Source organism: Eptatretus burgeri, chromosome 17, assembly GCF_056783735.1.
Source record: "Eptatretus burgeri isolate ZD-2024b chromosome 17, Ebu_testis_v1, whole genome shotgun sequence".
Lineage (NCBI taxonomy): Eukaryota > Metazoa > Chordata > Myxini > Myxiniformes > Myxinidae > Eptatretus > Eptatretus burgeri.
Window position 1 is genome coordinate 53,741,485 of NC_140977.1, and position 27,614 is coordinate 53,769,098.

The following is a 27,614-nucleotide window of genomic DNA, read 5'->3' on the forward strand; positions in this document are numbered from 1 at the left end:
CCTCCAACGACCGTCAATGAGGACATGGTCAATCTCCTTTGCCACACCGCCAGCGTTGGAATACCAAGTCCAGCGATGAGCTTGTGGGCGCTGAAACCATGAACCAGCCACCCTAAGTCCATGACTTCTTGCAAAGTCAAGGAACTTAGTGCCATTCTGGTTCATAGTTCCTGACCCATGGGGACCAACACACACCTCATAACCGTCCCTATCAGTTCCAGTCGATGCATTGAAATCCCCCAAGACTAGAAGTGTATCTCGTCTGGGGCACTGATCAACCACAGACTCGAGTGTGGCGTAGAAGGCATCCTTCACGGTGAGATCACTCGCCTCAGTCGGAGCATAAACAGAGACCAGGGAAATGACACCTAAGGAGTGACGAATCCTTAGTCTCATAATACGCTCGTTGACCGGTGTTACCTCAATTATCATTGGGGTCAGCTTATTGGACACAGCTACAGCAACTCCTTGGGTATGGTAACCATCAGAGCGACTAGACCAATAGTAGGTGTAACCACCCACCATTATCTCGCCGCAATCCGGTCTCCGAACCTCAGAGAGAGCTGCAATCCCGATGTCCAAACGCTTGAGCTCAGATGATAACAGAGACAGGTGATCATCCTCTCTTAGGGATAGGACATTCCAGGCACCCACCCGAAGGGACCGCCTCAGGTTAACCCAAGGAGACCGCCGTCTGGTGGACGACACCTCAGCACCACTCCGCCACACTCTCCCGCAATCTGACCCAGGGATGTTACCCCGTGGTTTCCCTCCTATCAAAGATTGGGGGTCCCGAAGGCTTTGCCCCAATCCCGTCATCCGGTGAGCTGCCCTGCGAAGGGAAGCTGCACAGGAGGTACTCCCACGGAGTGGGTTTTCAGATTTTTTTGCGTTTTTGCGTTTTGCGGAATGAAGGGTTTTACGGTGGCCGGAGTGCAAATCCTGCCACCAACCTCCTAATAAGAAGTGACCCAACTGCAGGAGGACGTCCGCAGACACAGTTGGGCACTCGATATGGATGGCCGTTGGCTCACAAGGAGCTCCTCCGCCCTTTGACAGGTTTTGTTTTTAATCCTGCTGGGTGTCCTTCTCCAAACACCCTCCTCACCAGAAAACCTGGTGGGGGAGACGGTTTAGTCGCCGACAACCCGACCATGGAACAGGTTAGTACAGGTTTACATGGTACCTGTAGCAGGTCACAGATCGAACCTGACCTGACACCTATCTACAATGTTCTACAAAAATCAACGTATCCCGAGAATGTACCTTCTGAGAGGAGAAAGAGGTAGCGGCCTGGTGGAGCTCAACCAAGTGCACTGAATGACAACTGTAGGATTGTCTGATTACATGAAATGTGCAACAGACTACCGAATCCAATTTGTAAGCAGACAAGAAGACAACAAACCCGAGATGGTATCCTGAACCCACCAAGCAAATTTTTCCAAAGACACATGCGAATGGAAGATGTCGCACAGGAAACCGAAACAACAACTTATTATGTTGTTGTGAATATTTTCCTGCCTGTAGAAGCTGTCAGTCGCCGACAGACCGCCGATGAGTAAGGAAGTGTAAGTGAGCGCCGTCGGATTTTCGTTTCTGACAAAATGGCAGATCACTGTGGTCTCATCGCCAGCGATCACTGTGTTGAAGAAGTTGGGATCGCTGTTCACAGTCTCCAGCATGTCCTGTGCGATCTCCAAACGGAGTTGCTTCTGCTCGATCGTTAGCAGCTTTGGCACGAACTTCGCTGAGATTCTCCTTAAGCCAAAATCCTCAGTCACAATGGAATGAACGGATCCAATGCTGACGCCCGCCTCGTCTGCAAGTTCTCTGATCGTGATTCGACGATCCTGCATCAGCAGGGTCCTCACTTGGTCAATGACGATCTCATTTTGGGATGTTGAGGGCCTACCAGAACGTGCTTCACTTTCTACTGATGTGAGACCATCTTTGAAGCGGTTGTACCACTCTTTTATCTGTGTGGTGCCCATTGCTTCGCTCCCGAAGGCCTGTTGAATCTTGAGGATCGTTTCCACTTGGGAATCGCCAAGCTTTACACAAAATTTGATGTTAGTAGCGTTGTTCAAGTATTTCCGTCATTATGTCAAAAACGAAAATCTGACCGCTCCCTTACACTTCCTCACTCATCGGCGGTCTGTCGGAGACTGACAGCTTCTGCAGGTGGGAAAATATTCACACATACGGATTAGGATCGCCTACATACGTGCACCAAACCACGACTCCCTTGCTTCATTTGTTTACGCACGAAAAATTAAGGTTGAATACTTTTTGAACACACCTCGTACACACACACACACACACACACACACACACACACACACACACACACACACACACACACACACACACACACGCACACACATATATATATATATATATATATATATATATATATATATATATAGATATATATATATATACACACATATATTTATATATGTATGTATGTATATATATATATATATATATATATATATATATATATATATATATATATATATATATATATATATATATATATATATATATATATATATACACAGCAGTAAATATACGTGTAAATAAATTAATATATTTATATATGTATGAGCCTGCTGTGGCTTAGTGGTTAAGGCGGTGGCTTGGGATCCTTGGGGTCCTGAGTTCGAGCCCCGCTGGCCGCTGAGTTAGCATCGGGGGGTTGACTCACTTGTCATCCTTCTGAAGGTTGGCAAAATGAGAATCCAGTATACTGGTAATTATCCCTGCAGGGTCAAAGGGGACTGAAGGGTTGGCATCAGGAAGGACATCTGGCCAGAAAAACATTGCCACAAGAAAGGGTACCATGATTGGAGCCCGCAAAAAAGCTAACCCCTTCTCAGGGATAAAGGCTTTCAAATGGTGTGATGATGATATATATATATATACACACATAAAAACACACACACACACACACACACACACACACACACACAGGGTGTTCCAAAAAGACCTGGATCACTTTGGTTGTTAATATTTAGAGCCACAAATGATACAACGATACCCCAACGATACCATTTGGTTTATATGATACAGAAACTCATAACGTTTTGTGACACCATCAATACACATCAATGTGAGCTCCGTTTGTCACGCGCAGGACATCAAGGTGGTACACGAGTTATTTCCATGTTCGGCTCAGCATGTTTGGTCCACCAGTGCGCATGCAGCTGTGATTCGAGAATGAAGATCCTGCAGGTTTGCCACCTTGGTGTGGCGGCCAACATGTTTGAGAAACCCCCACAGAAACAAATCAAAGGGGGTTGGTCTGATGAAAGTGGGGACGAGGTGCTTGGTCCATCTCAGCCAATCCAGGGACGTGGAAATTTTTCATTCAGGACGGCTCGAATGACGAAGACCCAATGAGGGGGAGCGCTGTCCTGTTAAAAAAATGATATAGGGTTGCAGGTCTTCAATCTGTGGGAAGGCGAATCCTTCCAACATGTTCATGTAAATTGTTGAGGTCACTTTATCCTCCGCAAAGAAAAACGGACCCACCGAGAGGTCATGGAGAAGGTCAGACCACACAATGACCTTTGGACTGTCACATATGTGTTTGATGACAACATGGGGATTTTCAGAGTTCCAGATCCTCACAATGTGCCAATTGACCTTCCACGATATATGAAAGCAATCTTCGTTTGTGAACATGACCTTTTTCAGGTAATCTTCATCATCCTCTCTGCAACTGAGCATTTCCAAGGTAAACACCTTTCTGTACATTTGGGTCCATCATTTGATTCCGTACGAGTCTTCCTCATGGATCACCTTCACCACAATCATACAAAAATATGCAATTTCGTGTCTGCCTGTCTGTCTGCCTGTTTTCTCCAAAATAGCTTTTGAAAAATCACCAGTGAAAAAAACAGCCTCCAGGTTCAACTTTTGATCGCACTTGTGGAACCCCACCCGGAGGTCCTTCCATTCGGCCGGTACTTATCCAATCTAAACCGAACTTGCCAGGGGGGGGGGACTGCAAGGGTCACACGATGGAGGTTGCAGCAACTTAACTCGGCCTTCTCCCAAAGAGAGATCCCCAAACTTGGATGAACTCCTTGTTAATATGTATTTACATAGCTCAGCATGGCGTTTTGTGCGGCACACCAACGGGGAAGTTAAAATTATTACAACCACAAGCTATTCTGCCAATTCTTTCCAATGTCTGATGAACTTTTTCAACAGTCACTACTGAAAGAAACTAAAATGATAGAAAATTCGAGGAAACCCGATGTTCTTGAGGTATTCTCTGCTTATCGCGTTCCCCACAGACGGACGGTTCTGAGCCATCTCAACCTGCAAGGCCTCTAGGTAAGGTGATCGAATGAGTCTTTACGCATGGATGACGTATCCCATTGCCTGTCCGATTTTTCAAACCATAAGATTTTGTGGACTGTACATGGGTCGTTTATAACTTATATCTTGGGGGCCTCGTATGTCTTTTCTCCCAGCCATGGTTTCAAGTGTGACATTCCATATTGCCCCTGATGCCCTTTTGGCCCAATTGTGACTTTTATTTGATGCATAACCCCATTCATAACGCACACTCGCCTCTAAGGTGTCCAGCCTGGGTTCGAATCTCGACTCAGCTAAAACTGTCATCCTTGTATTACACAAGCAGGCTACTGCATCAATATGTGTTGTCCATCGGATGGACGTTAAAAATCTGTGTCTTTTGAAAAGAAGAGGCGAGCTATTGCCGGCACCCTGAAGAAATTCAAAATTCCTGCTCTCACCTTAGTCGTCAAGACGAGCATCCCTTGTAATCCTCTTGACCATTTCCCCTGTGACTTACCTCTCCGGGGAAGGCCTGTCCATTGAGCAGATGCTCAGAGCCACGAACGTCGTTGCTGCCGAAGTGTAAGCGCATCTCTTCCAGGCGGTGGCTGTACGCCATCGGTCCACCAGACACGTTCACCAAGTGTTCCTTATCCAGTCGCAGTGCCACGTACTTCCCCGTGTTGTACATCGTACCGCTGACCTGTGAAGGGATAACCATACTACGTTAGCCATCGTCGCATCTTCCACTTGGCACTGGCGATTGTTCAATTATCTGCTACAGGTGACAGTATTGATGCCAGAAGACATACTGATGGCTGACTAACGAGGGCTACATACAGCACCAACCTCTAGACTACAGCTTTCCAGAAGTATTGATGTATTCAACTGTAGATGGATACAAAATACCGACGACACAGACACACACAGACACACACACACACACACACACACACACACACACACACACACACACACACACACACACACACACACACCAGAAAAGTTTTCATTCCACATAATGGCTTCTTGTCTGGTGTGGCGGACAGGTAGAAGAGTCAGGTCAGGTATGGGAGCACGTGCCGGAGCAGCGCATCACTGCATTCACTTTCTGCCAGTACTCCAAGGGCCTCCGTCTGGCCATCCACCAGGCAGATGCCTGGCCCATCCCCATCTCCTTGAGATGTTGATCAATGTGCTGCAGTATGAGGCACGTGGTCGGCCCGTTGGCCTCCTCCATTCACGAGACTGCCCCGCTGAGAGAATCTGGTGAGCAGGATCAGCATCAGGAAAACGAGCCACTTGTCTATACAGCCACATCTGACGCTCACGCACGATGCAGGTAACAAATCTCATTTGAGTCTCTCACAGCAACCGCTCGTTGGACACAAAGTCCAACCAGTGTTACCCAAGGATTCTCCGAAGAGACCTGGTATGAAAGGAATTAAGTCTCCATTTAAGATTCCTGGTCAGAGCCCAAGTCTCACATCCATAGAGCAAGACTGGAAGCACCAAGGCCCTGAAGACTCAGACTTTCGTCCTCCAGCACAAGTACCGGCAGTGCCACACCCCATGATCCAGTTAATCGATGACTCCCCAAGTCCAACCCAGACATCTGTTGACCTCTGGCTCACAGCCAGCAGAAACATGAATATCACTGCCAAGGTAAGTGAATCTCTCTGTGACCTCAACATCCTCGCCACAAACAGGTACAGACAGGAAAGCAGCATCCAATATGTCATTGAAAGTCGGGAACTTAGTTTTGACTCAGGAAACCTGTAATCCCAGCGGCTCCGACTCCTCATTCAGCACCTTGAGGGCCCCCATAAGGATATCCAGAGTCTCCGCAAAGATGACTACATCATCTGCGAAATCAAGGTCAGAGATATTGACATTCCCAAACGATGCACCGCAACTTGATCTCTCCGATGTCCTTCCAGAATCCAGTCCATAGAAGTGCTGAAAAGTGTGGGGGATAGTACACACCCCTGATGAACTCCATAAACAACTGGAAATAAGTCAGAGATGGTACCACCACATCTCACAGCACTCTCAGTGCCAGAGTAGAGTTCAAACACCAGATCGATTCGTTTTGGTGGCACCCCACGAAGACCAAGAATCCTCCAAAGGGTATCCCGATTCACTGAATGGAACGCTTTACAGAAATCAACATAGGCTGCAAGCAGCCCCTGCCGAAACTCTCATCTGTGTTCGGTGAGGACCGGAAGAGCAAGTATACGATCAATCGTTGACCTCCTTGGTGTAAAGCCTGACTGCTCTGGACGCTGGTGCTCAAGCAAATGGTGGCCTACCTTATCAAGAATTATCTGAGCAAAGACCTTGCCCGGCACTGATAGCAGCGTCACCCCTCAATAGTCGTTGCAGTCTTGGCGATCACCCTTCCCTTAACAGGGAGGGACAACAAGGCCCCTCTTCCAGTCAGTCGGGATGATGCCTGTGTTCCAGGCAGAGCACAGAACTACATGCAACGACATGAGTACAGCATTTCCACCAGCCTTGAGAAGTTCAGCATGGATGCCACAAATCCCAGGAGCTTTACCCCATTTCAACTGGTTCACCATCGTCTGTTTCCACAAATGAAGGTGGACCACAGTTGATTTTAGGATCCGCAATAGGGATAGTAACACCCCTGGCATCCAACTCGACAGCCGGTGGATCAGCCTGGTACAGCCACTCAAAGTAACCGGCCCAGTGGGCCTTCACCTCGGACTCCTCTGTCAAGAGCCTACCACCCTCTGCTCGAACTGCGGTGCAGTACACCGAGGGATGGGCTTAGAAGAATGCAATGTGCTAATTCCCCTGTAAGCAGGACAAGAATCACTTGACCACAGGTGATGCTCTAACCCCTCACAGGTTCCTTGCACATAGGCCTCCTCCACCCCAACACAATCTGGCCCGGGAAGGTTACCCCGTGGTTTCCCTCCTGTCATCAAATATTGAGGATCCTGAAGGCTTTTCCCCAATCCCGTCATCCGGTGAGCTGCCCTGCGAAGGGCAGCTGCACAGAAAGTACTCCCACGGAGTGGGTTTTCAGATTTATTTTTGGTTTTGGTACGTTTTGCGGAATGAAGGATTTTACGGTGGCCGGAGTACAAATCCTGCCACCAACCTCTGAATAAAAAGTAACCAAACTGCAGGAGGACGTCTGCAGACACAGTTGGGTACTAGATATGGATGGCCGTTGGCTCACAAGGATCTCCTCCGCCCTTTGACAGGTTTTGTTCTTCATCCTGCTGGGTGTCCGTATCCATACACCCTCCGAACCAAGTTACTTGGTGGGGGAGACGATTTAGTCGCCGACAACCAGACCATGGAACAGGTTATTACAGGTTTACATTGGTACCTGCAGCAAGTCACAGTTAGAAGAGTGGATGAAATAAACAGGACATTGATTGAGGTATGCTCCTTTTTTGCTTCGACGAAGGGTTAAAATCTGAAACAGCAGCTTCTCCTTCCTTCCTATGACAGCTAACATGCCTCAATCAATGTTCTGTTCATTTAATCCGTTGATCAACCAGTGTGGTTCTTCACATCCACACCATATAAACAGCTACAGGCCATCTCTTCAATGTTGGTTATCGGTATAAAATACCCAGTGTGCTTTGCGTGTCACACGGGGCATTCAAACCTTTATATGAACAAGATGTTCACAATAGTCCAAGTAATGTAATGGCTTTTGGAGTTTACATTTATCAATATGCAAGTAAACATTTGATTTCCGGAAAAAAAAAATTGGTTTGAAAAACAATTGCAATATTTTTTGACTTCTTCGTCCGTCGTCCTCCAATAATGACGTACTTACAATGGTCCAAGACACTCCATAACAAAGTATAAGGCATACATATAAATATTATAATAATAATAATAATAATAATAATAATAATAATAATTTAATAAATGGGAATAAATTCCCACATGAGACTCGTGTGAAAAAAGTAAAGATGCTGATTCAACCAAGGACCTGAACCCAAGGACCTCATTGCTTCCATGACAACAGCCCACTGAGATATTGGGTCTTTGGATAACTTCAGGAGTTTCTCACACTTACAGTGCAAAATTTATAATGGCCGAAGTCCTATGTGCATTTGAGGCACACCGTGTGTGTGTGTGTGTGTGTGTGTGTGTGTGTGTGTGTGTGTGTGTGTGTGTGTGTGTGTGTGTGTGTGTGTGTGTGTGTGTGTGTGTGTGTGTGTGTCAGTGGGAATAGCAGGATGGCCTCGGTCTGGAGGTACACATACTCGCCTCTAAGCTGTCTAGTCTGGGTTTGAATCCCAAAACAGCTACAAAGTGTTGATTCATCAAAAAACTAGAGTAATTCGAATGCGCGCAGCCGACGGGTATGCCTCCGTTCTCCCGCCCAAACACTTGAGTATTGACATATTTGACCCTTGACCTTTATCATATCTGGCCCAAAATCTAGTCACTTAATCGCCCTGTCTAACTTTACCTTTGTACCAAGTTTGATGAAATTCTGTCCAATATTTCTAGAGTTAGGGTGTAAACAGTAAAATTTCAGAGTTTGACCTTGACCTTTGACCCTTGACCTTTATCACATCTGGCCCAAAATCTAATCACTTAATTGCCCCGTCTTACTTTACCTTTTTGCCAAGTTTGATGAAATTCTACAATTTGCTTCTTGAGTTATCGCGTAAACGAAAATCCGGACGGACGAACAGACGGACAGACGGACAGACCGACGGAAAACCCGGAAACATAATGCCTCCGGCACCCTTGGTGCGGAGGCATAAAGAACGAGTGATTCATCAATGGGTGCACTGTCCCACGGACGGACGTTAAGTCGGGCATCCTGTCAACCGCTATTAGTCGGTGGATGTGAAATATCCCACGGTGTCCTTCACGAAGAGTAGGTGAGCTATCACCGGGCACCATGAACAAATTGCAAATTCCTGCCATAAAACTACTGCTGCGAAGGCAATGGCAAACCACCCACTATAACCCTTGCCCCCCAAAAAACCCACCTTGGCAGCACCGATGCTCTATAAGAGAGTACGGTACATCAGAATAAGAGAGCCTGGTGTTGGCTTCAAGGTTATGGTGGCTGGCTTGGGATCCTAGGGTCCTGAGTTTGTTGGCAAAATGAGTACCAGTGTATTGGTATGGGGGCACAGCATCAGTGGCACACCTGTGCCCCCAACAAAATGATAGCTGCCATATGCAAGAAGAATAAGATCATATCACTGATCTAAGGCTAATAGAGGAGCTCTGTCACATGTTGTTGTTGTTGTTTTGTTCTTGTTGTTACAAGGATGCTGGTACTCATTTTGCTGGCCTCAGAAGGACGACAGGCTGAGTCAACCCACCTGGTGTCATTTCAACGGGCCAACAGGGGCTAGAACTCAAGACCCAAAGTTCTTAAGCCAGCCACCTTAACCGTTCAACCAACATCAAGCTTCCGTACACCTTTCAAAGGACAGAAAATGCAACAACAATAACAAGTGTACTTTTCCATGAATTACACAGACATTAGTAAACAATGGGCAAACACACATGGTATGCGACACTTTAACCTGGTGAACCTGCCTCATGACCCAAGGGTTCAGATGAAAACAACATTTTTCTCCAATCACTTACAGCGGAAACAGTACATGTAAATTGTAAAACAAAGACACCATTGGAAGTTCCTTGCACCTTTGTTTACCTACGACAGAGATGTACCGAACGTTGTCATTATCTCTCAAACAAACAAACAAACAAACAAACAAACAAACAAACAAACAAGCAAGTCGGATAAAACTTTACCCATACTTTCAATCCACGCGTTCACATCATTGCCTTCACAAATCTCCTTGCGCCGGCTTTTTGGGAAAGATAGTTCACCTGATAACGTCACCTCCAGAACCTTCCGTCCCCACGGAAATCCTCCAGAAGCTCCAAGTTATTCCGCCATCTGGAGAATGATGGGTCGCCGACTGTTCATCCCAGTGCAACGAACCAGCGGGATTGCTTGTAGCTCTCTTTCAGGTGTGTAAGGTGTGTTTCGGTGGGAAACGTAGGCAGGAACCACTTGAGGCAGGAAGCCCCTTCCCTTTTTGGAGGACACCTCACACCCGGTACACGATGCCTGAAGACCACTCCGTGGTCCAAACGTTGGACCTGAGCCTACTTATTTGTATTTTCATCGCAGGAGATTCCAATAATCTGAAGGCATTGGTTTCCACAGTATCAAGCTGAGCAAGATGTGAAGCAAGGGAGCCAGCTCAGAAGGGACAGCCATACTCCATCAAGCTGTGGATGACGGCCTTGGAGGTGGATAGGAGCTCAGGTGTGTCAATGAAGGACTTTGTTCGATAGAGGATGCCCAGTCGGCGGCTGGCTTTGGAGGCCAACTTTGAAATGTGGTTTACCCAAGAAATATCATGACTTTTAGTGAGACCCAGAAGTTTGAATGACTGAACTTCCTCAAGAGGATTGTGATGGAGGTAGATAGGAGGGTTTGCCGGACGGTCCTTTTGAGAGAGAGATGGTGAGAGGTGTGAGATTTGTCTGGATTGAAAGATATGTTCCAAGTGTTTGTCCGGCTCATGATTCCATCAAGGTCTGCAGAGGGGGAAGAGGCTGCAGCCTGCTCGTTTGAAGGACGAGGGATGTCGCTGCACAGAGTGGAGTCATCAGCAAATAGATAAAGGGGATTTTCCAGAGTCAGATATACTGTATCATTGATGAAAATTAATTAGAGGACTGGGCCCAGAACACTGCCTTGGGGACACTCCAGCCTCGACAGGGAAAAGAAAGGAAAGGATTCCATTGAGAGCCACTCATTGGCGACGAGAGTAGAGGAAGTCAGTAAGCCGCGTGTGGAGTTGGCCTTGGATGCCATAGGCAGAGAGATTGAAGAGCAAGGCGGGGATGCCAGGTTGTATTGAATGCTCGACGCATGTCGAGAGAGACGGGCCCTGATCTCACGTCTGACATTGAGAGCTTTGATCCATTGTTGGGAGATCGGAAGCGACACGTCTTGCAGGATAGGACAATGACATTGTGAGACATCAGTGTATTTTTGCACGAATTACCAGGAGATTATAACAGACAATGGACGAATCAGCAAGGTACATGGCATTTGAACCTGGTATCCCAGCATTACGAGCCACGGGTTAACATGGGAACAACAGACTGGACTGTGTTTACTGTACAGGTCGCTCTTCTCAGCTGAACAAACGATCTATTGTGACGGCTTCTCCCATCTTTTCCTCCATTTACAGCCACCCCGTTGCAATGGCTCGTCTTTCTTAATGGTCTCACGGGATGAGCACACCGGGGTCCGCGTGGTGTTGCAATTGCTCTATATTTCTCTCCATACATTTAACACCCCCCATTCCTAGACTTTGTGGTTCGTATGAACTCGAGCAGAAACCCGAGGTCAAAAAAATACCATGATATAAAACAAAAGGCGAAAAACACATGAAGCCCTTTATTGTTGTACTGCTTGAAAGAGTTCTGTTACACACACACACACACACACACACACACACACACACACACACACACACACACACACACACACACACACACACACACACACACACACACACACACACACACACACACACACACACACACACACACAGTCGTTGCCTTCCGGTTTGCTTACTCTTGAGTTGGCCAAACATTGCTGGGAGAAAAACAAACACCTCCGTAAGCAAGACCATTGAGATGGACTAGGACATTTAAAGGTAGATCTAATAACAGCGAGGGTGTAGTAAAAGATGTCCTCTCCCCGGACACCACGGGGAGCTGCACATTTGCGGTGCAGTGAAACATGAGTCACAAACACTCCCTAATCAAGGCCTGATTAGTCTGGTTTTGCTGGTATTTGGAAGCCGAGGATGTGCTTGAAACCACAAGTCGTCGGGATCGTCACATTTAAAATTACCGCACCAGGCCTCCAGGGATATCGTGAGTCTCATTCACACGAGCTGTGCTTTCTCAAGAATAGATGCGTTTTACTTTTCGTGAGTCGGCCTCCATTATTCGAACCACTCGATAATCTCGATTATAAGTACAAAGGCTGCTGCTCAGGGATGTGGCTGGTGTGAGCACGTGAGAGCTGAAAGGACTGCAAGTTGTGCTCAAGAAGAGTGGAAGTGGGACAATGGGGGGAGAAAGGATTCATGTTCTTGGGAGGCTCGCTCATTGATGCGACTGGACGAAGCCTTTGTCTTCATTGGTGTCAGCAGGGGGGGGGATGCCTACTGGGGGAGAATATCGTCATTTTGAGTGGGTGCTGAACCGGATATCCCATCTTCTGACACGTGCACTGCTGATTGATTGACACACACACACACACACACACACACACACACACACACACACACACACACACACACACACACACACACACACACACACACACACACACACACACAAAACCCGATGAAGAGGAATTGAAACAAGACAGGAAAGGAGTTGAGGCTACGCTCTCTCAGTAGCTCTGTATAATTGATACGCAGTCCGCCTGGTGTTGGCTCAGTGGTTAGTGTGGTGACTTGAGATCCTCGGGTCCTGAGTTCAAGCCCCGTCGGCCTCTGAATTAATACACCAGGGGGTTGACTCAGCTTGTCATCCTTCCGAGGTCGGCAAATTGAGTACCAGTTCCAGTGTGTGTACTGGTAGAGGGGCACTGCATCAGTGACAGTCGCGCTTCAAGAAATGATAGCTACCCCGGCAGCTAAGCTGCCATACGACCACGATACGCAGTCCCCGAACGTGCCATCAATATGTTTGGGGGGAATGCTCTGTGGCGCGGTACCCCCCTGACAGCTGGTGCATCATCTCCTGCTTCGGGCAGCTCATGTCAGGACCGTGGGCGTGAAAGAGGGGCTTGAGTTGGGAGAGTGGAGTCAGCGTCATGTGGGTGGAGAAGAGAAGTAGTCCAGCGATGATGACAGAAGGCAGAGTCGAGGTGATGACGACAGAAGGCGGAGTCGAAGTCCAGCTTGAGCGGGAGAGACAGGGCAGAGAGAGAGCGAACGGACCCGCTCTGACCTTTATTGGCCCCGCGGCGTGGGGTGAGGGGCCACCCTGAAGTGTTGTGTCGCCACCCAAATCTGGCGCTCTGAATGGCCCCGATCCCCTGCATGGCCCAGCCACGATGGCCGGAAACTGCAACATTCCATTTCCGGCAAGATGACCCTACGCCATGAGAATATCTTGCTCCGACCTTACGACATGATACGAATCACCCACACCGAACTCTGTGCCATGAATCGCCCTGCAAGAACCCCCAGGCCATGCCCCGATGACCGGCCGAGGGCAGTGTCGGTCCCGCATGCCCACTCGGGCGCCCTCGACCAGCACTGGTCAATGTGCCCACTCCGTGTGCGCCAACGTGGCCCGAGCTGTACAACATGCCTCCGCCCGATCGCAGCTTCGCTGGCCATAGAGGCGAGAAGGTAAGATGTGCCCATTCGTGCCTGGCTCTGTACGATAACAAAGTGTCGCGAGCGGTGCACGGGTCTGCCTTTGAGAGCATGCTCCGTACAACATCTTCCGTTCCGATCCGCCATTACGCACGTGGCCAGCGCTCACCTGATTCTGCCATCGTGTGCACGAGGCGAAACCCGATCGATATAATTAGTCCAGAAATGTGTTGAAAGGAACGCGCCTCTTGCGTCTTGCACACTCCCATCCCGCGCAACGTGGCGTGGAGTTGCCTTTCTATTATCGGCCTCGGTACGCGTTCCGTGCAGCATGGACGTCGTGCTGAGTGTGCTTTTTACGGAGGGGTGTGGGTGTAAAGCCTGCTTGGCCTTCGCTGAGGACCCATCTCACAGCGAAGGGCGCACGTGGCTCAGACTTTCCTCAGGAGTAATCATAAAAGAAGAGTAGGAATGACGTTAGAAATGAAATGAAGAAGGAATGATGTAAGCAAACCTAGCTATGAGATCCTCGCAACGCATGCCCCTGTTGTCCCGCTAGACAAAAGGGAAGGGACTATCTACACGTATATTAATGGAATAACTGTCTTGGGACCACTATCTGTTGGATGCATGAGGTTCTGAGAACCGCAACAATATTTTCATTTACGGACGCTTTCCGACAGTCCTGTGATTTTTCCTGGCATATCAGCTTCGATGTTCATCGGCACGCAAAATTACCGTGTCTCCTCATTGTGTCTCGGGTCGCTCACCTGCATTTATTTTTTTTTTCATTTATTTACTTTCATCTATTTATGTTTTCATTTCCAGGCGCTTTCCGACAGTTCTGTGATTTTTGTTTCCCCCAGTGTATCGGCTTCACTGTCCGTCGGGATGTGAAATTGCAGCTTTCTACATCATCAGGAAGGTACCGAACATTGATATCAATCGGTCAGTAAGTCAGTGAGTCAGTGAGTGGTTAAAAAGAGCTTTATACATTAGATATAGCATTGCATAGAAGGTCGAGGCTCGTGGAAGAGATAGAACATTGAATGGATCAGGACGTAACAGAATAAAAGGAGCTGTAGAAGGAGAGGAGGGAATCACCAACAACAGGGTGGAAGGATAACATCGAGGGAGACTTGGACAAATATGGGACGTGATTGAGAATGAGGGGGAGGGGATCACCCATAGGGTGGATGGATGGAGAAGCAAACTCTCAGGAGGGAAAAACTGAAAATTTGGAATGATGCAAGCTTAGGGGAGGGGGATGGTTAACGAGGGTAGAAAAGATCGTGGTTTTGGATTGGGGATGATCTGAAATTGTGGTGAACAGCTGTCATGAAGACCTGGAGGGAATAATGAGATTGAAGAGAATGTGGAAGTTTGTTCCACAGGTGGGGAAAAAGAGGAACAACAGAGTGGAGGTGAGCAGTTATCCTGGATTTAGGTAGTTTCACGAGAAGGGGGTTCCCGGTGGACGGCGTTCACCCCGCAGGAAAGGAAGCGTGGTGTGATGCTATCGAAGACAGCACAATTCTCCAGCCTTTGCCACAATACAAACACCTTTGACAAAGGTCTGTCATCATTTTAATTCATATCACATTGGTTTCCACAAAAAAGTTTTCTTGTAAGTCAGTATGTGGATTCCCCCGCTTATCGATGCCAGCGCAGATGTCATATTTCTTCACTTCTCGGCACGGTTTTGAACCCAGGGCCCTGTCCCTACCGAGCAATTTACAGAACCTAAGTAATAAAGCCATAACTTTTTGCCCATTAATGACTGGACAACAGACAATGTGTTTTGAAACTTTGCAAAGCCACCACGTGTCAGGTGACGAGGTGGCAGGCTGGACGGCTCCGGCATCGATCGCCCCCTTCGCAGTGTGAATGCTGTTCAACCGGTGCTGATAATGAATTGCCATTGGCTAGTAAAGTCAGACGTGCTATGATGTACTCTCAGTGAGGCTAACCTGATGTGTGTCACTGTTGAGGTGCAGTGACACCATGTACTCTCTCTCTCTCATTCGAGTGCAGCCTGTGGCTGCTGGTTGCATCATTGGTTGGGACGCGGCTATGCCGCTGATGCAGTGTTCCCCTTACCAGTACAACTGGTACTCATTTTGCCGACCTCGGAAGGATGACAGGCTGAGTCAACCTCCTGCTGTATTAACTCAGGACCCTAGGATCCCAAACCCACCACCCTAACCACTAAGCCAACACCAGGCTACGCACCATGTCCTTATTGTTGATGCTTCTTCATGAAGCAACGAGTTGCTGCCATTTTTCCTCCCAATGTCTCAATGCTCTTTTCTGGGGAGGATACCAATGGGCAGCAAGAAAAAAAGAAAAAACAACAGAAATATGATGTCGTTCGACCATCATTCCTTTTATCCATATTGCTTTTTTTTTTTCCTGCGAGTCCTGCTGTGCCAGGATACTTCGGAGCTACACTTCCTCATATCCACAGAGTTGCTCAGAGCCGGAACATCGACCTCACGACGCGACGACCGTACGACATGACGAGTCCGTGAGCAGATGTTCCGCTTGATCCAGCGATTATTTAATAAATGTAGCCATGATGACTCGAGAAACAAAATTCGTTTCACAGCCATGAGGATTAATTAATTGAGGCCTGCAGGGCCACAGCTTCACACTTCGGGCACGACGTGGTACGCTTGGAAAATTGGCAACCTCAACCGACTCAGTGCTGTTTTTCATGAGCTGGAAACCTTATATTCAGCATATATATATATATATATATATATATATATATATATATATATATATATATATATATATATATATATATATATATATATATATATATATATATATATTGTTGTGGTTACCAAATTCGCAAACCACCATTCAGGTCCCTTAGGTGAGGTATCTCGGTAAGTGCATGTGTAGTTAGGCCCAAACCCGTTGTCTAGTGGGAATACATGTCATTTATGCGAGCTGCGACTCTTCAGGATAGCCGTTTTTCTTTTACTATCTTTATTTTGGACCAACCGCCATGATTACCACCACAACCACAACGTCAACCACCAACCACAACGCCGCTTCACCACAACCGCCACGACCTTCACGTCACACCTCGCAACCGTAGCATCGCCACCGTTCTTGCGCCGCCTGTGGGTACCGGTGTTGGACTCGTGCAGGGCGCGCGCCGAACAGCGTGTACAAAATCACGGATTTTGTGCTTCAAAAACGGATCAAAAACGACACACGCCCACTTTTTGCCGTCCAATCGGTGAGCGAGGGGCGAATTGGCCCCGCCTCCAGGACGATCGATATATGCAAATTTGTGGATCAAAAAGCCTTCACGCCCACTTTTTCTCGGGCCAATGGGGAGCGAGGTGAAAGGTCAAAGGGAGGGGGTCAAAGGCGAAGCTACGGGGGGATAAAAGGACCGTGTTCGTCAGTCAGAGCAGAGTGGAAGTCTGGAGCCCGAAGCCTGCAGTAGCTGGAGAAGCTGAAGAGAGTCGAACAAGAGAGTCCAAAGAAGAGTCCAAAGAAGAGTCCAATGGGAGAGTCCAAAGAAGAGTCCAACGGGAGAGTCCAAAGAAGAGTCCAGAGTCGGAGAGTCCAGAGGCGGAGAGGCGGCAGCGGCGAAGGCAGACGAGGGGGTGCTCGCGTCGGTGCCGGGAGCTGCACGCCCGAGGGAGGCCGGCAGCGCGACCTGGCCAAGGTGGAGACGCACACCAGGGATAATAAAGATCCTCTATACCCCGAGCATCAGCAACCCCCTCCTGTTTCCCCCCGCGCTGAGATAGTGCGACCAAGGGGGCCCCTTTCCCACCCCCTGCCAGACACTGTCCGCGAGGTCCGCGGAGTTGGGGCGCCATCGCCGCTCCGCGTCTCATCACCAGACGGGTAGGCGCGACCCGGTCTCGGCCTCAGGCCCGCCTCATCCTTGAGGGTATTCTTTTCCTTGGTTTTGGGTATGTGTTGTCGGCGCCGTCTGTGAAGTAGAATTGTATAAGTGTTGCCGTGTGCTCGGTAGTCGGTATTAGCTCTGCATTGTGTTTTCGCTTTTATATTTGCTTTTTGTGTAAATGGAATTGTGTTTTCTTTTTTTTTGTGTGCTTTTGGTGGAATTGAATATGTGTGCTTCCCGTGTGCCGCGAATAAATGTGCTTTATTATTGAACTGTTCTCCCGCTTCGCTTCGTCTTTTTCTCCCATTGAATCCTCATCTTGCTTCACGTAAAGGGTTGGTAGTGGGCTGAATACGCCCGATAATTAATCAAACCGTCGAGGTCGACGATAACACCGCTCGGTTATTCTGATAGTACGGAACGGGTCGCTTAAGTGGCCCGTGTCCGAAGTCGACCTGCGGCGAGGTGCGATCGCCCGGTCTACCCTCCGCGTGGGTACTTAGGTAGGTCGAATTTGGCGAGCAACCCTATCCCACGCGGGGGCTGATTGGCTCGATCGCGGTGAGACCGAAAGGTCCACCCGTGACTGGTTCCCGGCGTTAGTCCGAGAGGGTCACGACTGGATTGTCCGTCCAGTGGGCGACGTGCCGCGATTCGAGTTACGTGGCCGTCAGCACGCCGGCGGGCGCGAATACCGCAACACTGGTGTCAGGTCGTGCGATACAAATTCATCGCCCTCCTCGCGGCACTGGTATCGGAGAACAGGAAAACGGGCTCTCCTGTCTCCGGCTAAATTCACGGGAATCGGTCCAGGGGTGAGAGAAGCGACCCCCGATTCCCTCCAAATTACGAGCGAGCAAATTAACCCTTCACGAGAAGCAAGATGGCGTCTCAAGGCGAGCGGGAGCCGGGGGTATTAGAAATGGATGTAGAATGTGTAGAATCCATGGCTCAGGATGAAATCCCCGTGCAGGAAATGTTGATTGTGCAGGAACACGGACTCGCCCAACTGAACCCAGAGCCCGAAATGGGTGCGGCAGCGGCCGCAGTGTATGACACCTCCCCCCCCCTCTCCACCAAAACCCTTCCCCAACCCTTGCCGAAACGACTCAGCTGAGTGCATCCAACATGGCCCAGCTATGCGCCATGCTGGCGGCAATGAACACCAAGATGAATGCGAAAATGATCGAAAAAATGGATGCAAATACAAACGAAATGAAAGGCATGAACAAACAAATGATCGAAAAAATGGATGCGAATATGAAAAACGAAATGAAAGGCATGAACGAAAAGATGGATACAAATACAAATGAAATGAAAAACGAAATGAACAAGCAAATAAACGGAATGGAAGCAAAAATGAAGGAAGAAATGAAAAAGTTCCGGGGTGAGACGCAGAACATGGGCCGATGCCTGCAGGCGGGCATGAAGGCCGTGAGCAGGGAACTTAAAATGGCAACTCCACGTGTGGGAGCAAACGAGCTGGAAGGGGGGGCAGCGGCTGACAGGCCCGCGGTGGAGGCGGGTAAGAAAATAATTCGGGAGACAAGAGACGAGGTGAAAGTAATTGGGAGGGAGAGAAAAGAACAATTAATACGGAAAGCAAGGATGAGGTACGCGGAGATCGTGAAAGAGCAAGGAGTGAAAAACAGGGAAGGACGGGAGCGACTTAAAGAGAAAGCAAGGTTGACCTACATAAAGATAAGGGAAAGACGCCAGAAAGAAGCAGAGACCAATAAACACGATGAAGACGGGGTAAGTGACGCACACACACACACACAGAGGTAGTGGAGGATAATGGGGGTGAGCTGGCGGACTGGGTAGAGACCCAGTGCGAGCACCTGGATGGCCTCCTCCAGGAACGAGGGGAAGGAGTATGCCCCCTTGAGGCAAGTCACGACCAGGTGAGTTCGGTCGTGCTTTGCGAGATTGAGGGGAGGAGTGCTGCGAACGGGTGCACGGAGAGCTTGGGGGGTGTAGAGGCCCCGGAGACCCTTGTGGGGACACAAATCCCCAGTGTGGTTGTCCCTGTGTGTGTGGTGCAAGGTGTGAGTGCGTCCCCGTGTGTGGAAGCGACCCCGTGTGTGAGTGGTGTGGTGGCGATGGTGCCGGAGTACGTGCTTCCCAGCACGCCGTGCGTGGGTGAGGCACCGTGTGTGAGTGAGGCCGTGTGTGTGAGTGAAACGGCCAGTGTGAGTGAGGCACCGCGGGTTAGTTCCCCCGCGTGTGTGGATGAAACGGCCAGTGTGGATGAGGCACGGAGTGCGAGTGAGGCACCGCGGGTGAGTGCCCCCGCGTGTGTGAGTGAGGCACGGAGTATGGATGAGACACCGCGGTTGAGTGCCCCCGCGTGTGTGGATGAGGAACCGCGGTTAAGTGCCCCCGCGTGTATGAGTGAGGCACGGTGTGTGGATGAGGCACAGCGGTTGAGTGCCCCCGCGTGTGTGGATGAGGCACCGCGGTTGAGTGCCCCCGCGTGTGTGGATGAGGCACCGCGGGTGAGTGCCCCCGCACGCGTGAGTGAACGGCCGTGTGCAAGGTCGCTGTGTGCAAGGGAGACCGTGTGTGTGAGAGAGCGGTATGTGAGGGAGATGTCGGTTGGCATGCGGGAGCACGCAGCCGCATCTCCCGGTGTGAATGTAATGGAGTGGACTGTGTGCGTCGTAACACGCAGGTATGCGTGTGTGGAATGGAGACGGCGACAGAGGAGAGAAAGCCGAGTAGCGGCTGTAGTTGTTTCGGGGACCGTGCCGGGTTCGCCCAGCAGTGAGCACGAGGTTCGTGCTGTGCAACGCACGAGACCGCCACGTGCTCGCTTGCGAGAGTGAAGTCCCGGTCCGGAAACGCACGCGGTGGATTTGCCGATCCCGCGGACGGACAAAGTTTAGGCAGGTAAATGGATTTGGACCGGACGGGTTCTCCGCGCGATCGTGTGTGTTAAGCTCCAACGGGCAAAGCACGTGTGTTCGCGTGGGGAACCCCTCGAGACGTGGGGCTTGTGTTTTTTTTTTGCGCACGGTGACGTCATGGCTGCACGTGGGGTTGGAATCCGGCAGGAGGGGTATCTCTGCCGGATGGTCCCGTCCAAGGAGGGACGAGGAACACGTGCAGCTGCATGACGTCACGGCCAGGTGCAAAGTGCGCGAGCTCTGAGTTGCCGCGCAGGTGCTGCGCATGGGAAGAAAAAAAAAAAAAAGGAGAAGCAAGCCTCACTTTCGGGTACACAGGATTCCTGGGCAAGGGGTGGAAGACCCCCTTACCTGGGCACAGGATGGAAACTAGTTAGGGGGAAGGGTTAGCTTAGTTAGACCGACTTCATGGGGCAGGGGTCAGTCCTCATGGAGTCCGTGGAATGGATTAGTTAGAGGGATTGTAGCCAGATTTAGGTTGGGTAAATAATTTTTTGGGACATTTGAGTTAGACAGTGACAGACAGTGAATGTGTAGAGGGGACGTAGCTTAGCTACGTAGTGTTAAATGGAACGTGCTGTAGTTTAAGGGACGACGTGGGAGCACGAGTTAGTTAGGGGATGTAGTTAGGAGGATGGCAGAGTTCAGCGGTGTGTGTGTTGAAGAGTTGGTGAGTTATGAGGTGAAGACATGATGAGTGAGTGAGGCCAGCGGGTCTGTGTGAATGGAGCGAATGGGGAATGCATGGTGCGATGAGTGATTGGGGGGAGGAGTGACTCCCGCCCAAGGGACCCCGGGGTCAGTGTAAAGTGAGTTAGGGGGTTAGTCAAATTGAAAAATGGAGGTCGTTTTGTTGTTGGTGGGAAAGTAGGCTCGAGACCCATTTGGAGGGGTGCAGGAGCCCTGTTGACGGGCTTGGGAGCGTGGCTGCGAAAGGTGAGTATCGCTGAGTGGGTACCCCGGGCACCAGGCTAGTCGGCCGCGGTAGGCCATGGGCCCATGGGGGGCCGGGATAGAGTAGTGGGCACGGGTGCGCCTGCTTGGTGCGGGGGCCCGGGGCGCCATTAGCCGCGTGGGCAGTGTTGTGGGCACGGGTGACCCTCGGAAAGGGGCCCGGGAAGCCGGCCTGCCACGTGTGCGTTTCAGGGGAGGTGCCATGGGGGGCACTCCCCGGTGTTAGGGAGCTGGTAGGCTCGGAGGCAGTGTAGTGCCCGGGGGTGCCATAGCGGGAGATTCGGCAGAGGGTCGTGCCGCCAAAGGGAGCCACGTGTCCCAGCCAGGAGACCGTGTGAGGGCACGGAGAGAAAATTGGGGGGCGAGGCCCGAAATTGTGAGGACACCAACACAGGCGACGGGAATCTGGGTTTATAGAACCAATAGTTTAAGCGAGAGGCGCTTGTTGAAAGCCCCGGGGTAGTTTAACAGTTAAATGGATAGGGTAGATTAGGAGATGTACCCCTCCGCACCATCCATCCCCTCGCTGTCGTTGTGGGCCGCTGGACCCACTTTGGGTTAGATCGCCGAACTCTGGGGAGGCCATTCTGAGGCTTCGTTGGGCCTCGACACAGGACGTTAGCTCTCCCTTATTCCCCTCCGGGAAGGGAACGTAGGGGTTGGGAGTAGGCTAGGTGACAGGATAGGTTAGCCGAACAAGGACGATAAAGGGGGTTAGGGGACGATTTATAGTGGGGGAGTAAAAATAAAAACAACAGAAAAAAATTAAGTTGGGGCTAAATTGGGGTTTAACAAATTAAGGGAGTGGGTATGTACAGTGACAGGCAAAGGCGATAGGTGGGAGGGAGACAGGTAGGTAGGTCCGAGCCCGCCTTCCAAGTGGCCAGCACCACCGCACTCCCTCCACCAACCTTCACTGAACGGCAAAGGCTGGCCAACTTCATCGGCTGGCCGTGTTTTGCTTCAAGGCGGAGGCCGGCCAACTTCATCGGCAGCTGGGTGCTGCAAGGCCTGTGCCGGCCAGTTCATCTGCTGGCTGTTTTTCTTCGAGGCCTGTGCCGGCCAGTTCGTCTGCCGGCTGTGTTTGCCTGCAGCGGCCTTCTTCTGCGGGCTGTGTTTGCCTGCTGCCTTTGCCATGCCATGCCCACTGCCCACGTTCACCAGCCCCGTTCAATTTTTGCTTTGCCCCCCCCCCCTGTTCATTTCCATGTGCGCCAGGATCAAGGCAACAGTTTGCAAGCTGCGAGAACTGCCCTGTTGGCAGCTACAACACGGGCCTGCAGTGGCGGCCCGTGCACCGTGTTTGTGTCCATGCATCCATTCGTTGTGCTCATTGCGTGTGCCACTTGAGCTGGCACGGAGACTGCGTTTGTGCAGCCCATGCACCGTTGTGGTTCACTGCATTCAGTTCAAACCGTTCATGCATCCATTCGTTGTGCTCATTGCGTGTGCCGCTTGAGCTGGCACGGAGACTACGTTTGTGCAGCCCATGCACCGTTGTGGTTCACTGCGTTCAGTTCAAAAAGGGAAGGCCTTGGACTGCGTGTGAGCAGCCAGACACGTTCCCTGTCACCTGCATTGTTTTGAGCCAGAGACTGCATGCGAGCAGCCTGGCTCCCTGCTAACTGCTTTTCTTTGCAGAGTTCAGTGATCCTGGGCCATGGTTTAGTGTAAAATTTGTAAGTTAAGGTAAGATGTACTGTAAATATGAGTGCGCCCCCGGCATGTATGTCTTAGCGCCGGCAATTTTATTTAAGTCGTCCGTATGAGTGAGTTTGTTTAGATAGTTACGCAGCCCTCAGGTTATTTATTTTGGGGACACGAATACCATGAATGTCGCACTCAGGGATCCGTAGGTAAAATGTACTAGGGGAAAACTACACATGATGGCACACGAAAATTTGACGACTCGGGACGAGTCTGTAAAAAGGGGAGGGGGTAGTGTTGTGGTTACCAAATTCGCAAACCACCATTCAGGTCCCTTAGGTGAGGTATCTCGGTAAGTGCATGTGTAGTTAGGCCCAAACCCGTTGTCTAGTGGGAATACATGTCATTTATGCGAGCTGCGACTCTTCAGGATAGCCGTTTTTCTTTTACTATCTTTATTTTGGACCAACCGCCATGATTACCACCACAACCACAACGTCAACCACCAACCACAACGCCGCTTCACCACAACCGCCACGACCTTCACGTCACACCTCGCAACCGTAGCATCGCCACCGTTCTTGCCCCGCTGTGGGTACCGGTGTTGGACTCGTGCAGAGCGCGCGTCGAACAGCGTGTACAAAATCACGGATTTTGTGCTTCAAAAACGGATCAAAAACGACACACGCCCACTTTTTGCCGTCCAATCGGTGAGCGAGGGGCGAATTGGCCCCGCCTCCAGGACGATCGATATATGCAAATTTGTGGATCAAAAAGCCTTCACGCCCACTTTTTCTCGGGCCAATGGGGAGCGAGGTGAAAGGTCAAAGGGAGGGGGTCAAAGGCGAAGCTACGGGGGGATAAAAGGACCGTGTTCGTCAGTCAGAGCAGAGTGGAAGTCTGGAGCCCGAAGCCTGCAGTAGCTGGAGAAGCTGAAGAGAGTCGAACAAGAGAGTCCAAAGAAGAGTCCAAAGAAGAGTCCAACGGGAGAGTCCAAAGAAGAGTCCAACGGGAGAGTCCAAAGAAGAGTCCAGAGTCGGAGAGTCCAGAGGCGGAGAGGCGGCAGCGGCGAAGGCAGACGAGGGGGTGCTCGCGTCGGTGCCGGGAGCTGCACGCCCGAGGGAGGCCGGCAGCGCGACCTGGCCGAGGTGGAGACGCACACCAGGGATAATAAAGATCCTCTATACCCCGAGCATCAGCAACCCCCTCCTGTTTCCCCCCGCGCTGAGATAGTGCGACCAAGGGGGCCCCTTTCCCACCCCCTGCCAGACACTGTCCGCGAGGTCCGCGGAGTTGGGGCGCCATCGCCGCTCTGCGTCTCATCACCAGACGGGTAGGCGCGACCCGGTCTCGGCCTCAGGCCCGCCTCATCCTTGAGGGTATTCTTTTCCTTGGTTTTGGGTATGTGTTGTCGGCGCCGTCTGTGAAGTAGAATTGTATAAGTGTTGCCGTGTGCTCGGTAGTCGGTATTAGCTCTGCATTGTGTTTTCGCTTTTATATTTGCTTTTTGTGTAAATGGAATTGTGTTTTCTTTTTTTGTGTGCTTTTGGTGGAATTGAATATGTGTGCTTCCCGTGTGCCGCGAATAAATGTGCTTTATTATTGAACTGTTCTCCCGCTTCGCTTCGTCTTTTTCTCCCATTGAATCCTCATCTTGCTTCACGTAAAGGGTTGGTAGTGGGCTGAATACGCCCGATAATTAATCAAACCGTCGAGGTCGACGATAACACCGCTCGGTTATTCTGATAGTACGGAACGGGTCGCTTAAGTGGCCCGTGTCCGAAGTCGACCTGCGGCGAGGTGCGATCGCCCGGTCTACCCTCCGCGTGGGTACTTAGGTAGGTCGAATTTGGCGAGCAACCCTATCCCACGCGGGGGCTGATTGGCTCGATCGCGGTGAGACCGAAAGGTCCACCCGTGACTGGTTCCCGGCGTTAGTCCGAGAGGGTCACGACTGGATTGTCCGTCCGGTGGGCGACGTGCCGCGATTCGAGTTACGTGGCCGTCAGCACGCCGGCGGGCGCGAATACCGCAACAATATATATATATATATATATATATATATATATATATATATATATATATATATATATATATATATATATATATATATATATATATATATATATATAGTGTCGTGAAAGTAATAATTCACAAAACCAGACGTCATGCTATAAGTGGATAATTGTGCAACGCATGACCGGTTGCTCTTGGTGTCCTCGCTCTCAGCATCCAGGTCCGATTTGCATCACTTTGCGACTAGAATTCTAGTGGACAAAATTTCAGCAACAGTATCCTGTTGAAGGACTGACTAGACACGAGCTCAGACTCGTGATGGAATTACATCTGACCGCAAATTATTGTCATCTTCGTACCTTGATGTACTATTGAGTACACCGTTCAGGTACTTTACACGAGGTGTTCAACGGTGGAAAGCCGCACGTTCGCACACTGTTTCTCCACAAGTATTCGGCAATCAAACCATCCAATGCACTTCCCTGGGAAAGCCCTGGAAGAGGAGCACTCCATCAAACTCCTGGCATCACTGTGTGCCGTAACCTTTCACGGGAGGATCATACGGCAGAAAAGGTCAGTCGCTGTCTGGCAATGGCTTCACGCTCTGGGTTGGTGTTCCTGATTATACCCACTCGCTCCTCTTGAGGCGGTCAAAACAAGACCCTCCGCACGATTGTGATCCCAAGGCAGGAAGGAGGCAGATTCCCAAGGACCGTCACTCTCCCATCAGTGGCAAGTTGGTGGGCTGTTTGTTTTATGCAGGACAACATCTGATCTTGCTCCTCTTGACCTCCTACCTCTGTCAAACTCAAGCCATCGCCGGTCTTTTACGTGTGCTCAACCATACACATCCATGATCTCTCTACATTCGCTGATTCTTTCCCATTGCTACTCGTTTTTGGATTCTTCCTTCTTTCTAACTTGTGTTTGTCCACCTCCTCCCAGTACCCTTTGGTAGTTTGTGAACCGGCTGCCCTTTGTCTTTTGGCTCCTGCATGAGGCCAGTCGCCGTTACCTTGAGTTTTAAAGGAAACGGTTGGCCATTGTGTGTTGGAACCCTGGGTTGGAATCCCAAAGCCTTAAATTTTTTGGAATTGGAATTGGAATAAATTGGAATCTCTTAAATTTCTCTCCTGGCAATGCAAAGGCAAGCTAAGCATTACAAGGATTACCAGGAAATTATGCGCAGGAGGAGGCCATTCGGCCCATCATGCCTGCGCCACACCAATACCAGATTTAATAAATCCGTCAATACTCCTTCTCTTCATGCGCAGCCTTTGGCTGCTGGTTGCATCATTGGTTAGGGGCGCGGATATTCCGCTGATGCAGTGCCCCTATTACCAGTGGATTCTTGGCCAGGGAAACTGATTACATGAGCACTCACTCTCCAAGATCACACAATGTTACCTTCGTTACATGTCTCACACATATCTTACGCTGATTCACCATGGCGGTGTCCTTCATGCATTTCATTTCTCAGCTTAATGTTCAAAAAGGTAAGCATACTCGGTGTCATGAAATCTTCAGGAATTACAGAGCCATTATGAGATATTTTGAAACATGCGCAAGTCATTGTTGAGCTGCTTATCTATAAAGGTTGCTCATCAGATATCAAATTAACACAAAGCTTGTCATCTACAGAACATGCATGAGTCATTTAACAAAATTATTTTAAAAAAAATACATAACTATCAAGAATGGCACTCGGTCTCCACCAGGATAAATAGATTCTGTTTTGTATCCCACTGATAGGCCGGATCTGGATCCGGACCTGAACCAAAATCGAACCATCTTCTTCTTGTCAACGAACCAACTCACTACCAAGTTTTGTCATAACTCGTCCACAGCTTTTTAACATATCATGCCATGTATCGTTTTTGGCCTCATCTCTCTCAAGGACGAAGAAACTCTTTCTTTATCTATCTCTCGAAGGAGAAGTGAATTCTTGCAGGAAGTTTTGTGGAAGGCTCACTCGGCTGCGACTGGATGGGTTTGAGGGTAGAGGAGTAGCCGCTAAACCCCAAATCCTGTCCAGGTTCCTCCGGATGACTCAATCTTTGCTCTTTGCTTCTTCGGGTTCCCTCTGATGACCCCCAATGCAGTATTTGCTCTTCCGTTTGATTTAAAAAATCAAAAACTGTCGTATCCAGATCCGGATTCGGATTCGGATTTCCACCAAAATCCAAACAATTTGTCTTTGTCACACACCCAACTTGTCCACTAAGTTTCGTCCAAATCCATCCATAACTTTTTGAGATATCCTGCTCACAGGCAGACAAACAGACAGACAGACAGACAAGCAGGGAGGCGACATGGGTGGTCGCTATATTGGGTCGCCAAAATAGGTGACCCTTATTGTCAGTAATTCTGTCTGTTTGTTTGGATGTTTGTTCGTTTGTCATCAGCATAATTGGTAGTAAACGTGGGCGGATTTTGACCAAACTCGGGTGGTAGGTACATCTTATGACCTAGTGCTTTGGAAATTGTGATGGTTGC

The 27,614-nt window shown here is 49.7% G+C and overlaps 1 protein-coding gene across 4 annotated transcripts in view; it reads right to left on the reverse strand.

Annotated features, from left to right (window-relative positions):
• CA10 (carbonic anhydrase 10 (inactive)) overlaps positions 1–27,614 on the reverse strand; it is a 320,755-nt gene that overhangs the window by 128,933 nt on the left and 164,208 nt on the right. For all 4 annotated transcript variants that reach the window (XM_085863336.1, XM_085863335.1, XM_085863334.1 and 1 more), the window contains one exon: positions 4,832–5,017. In XM_085863336.1, the coding sequence (XP_085719462.1) occupies positions 4,832–5,017 (186 nt within the window). The remainder of the gene's footprint in view (positions 1–4,831; positions 5,018–27,614) is intronic.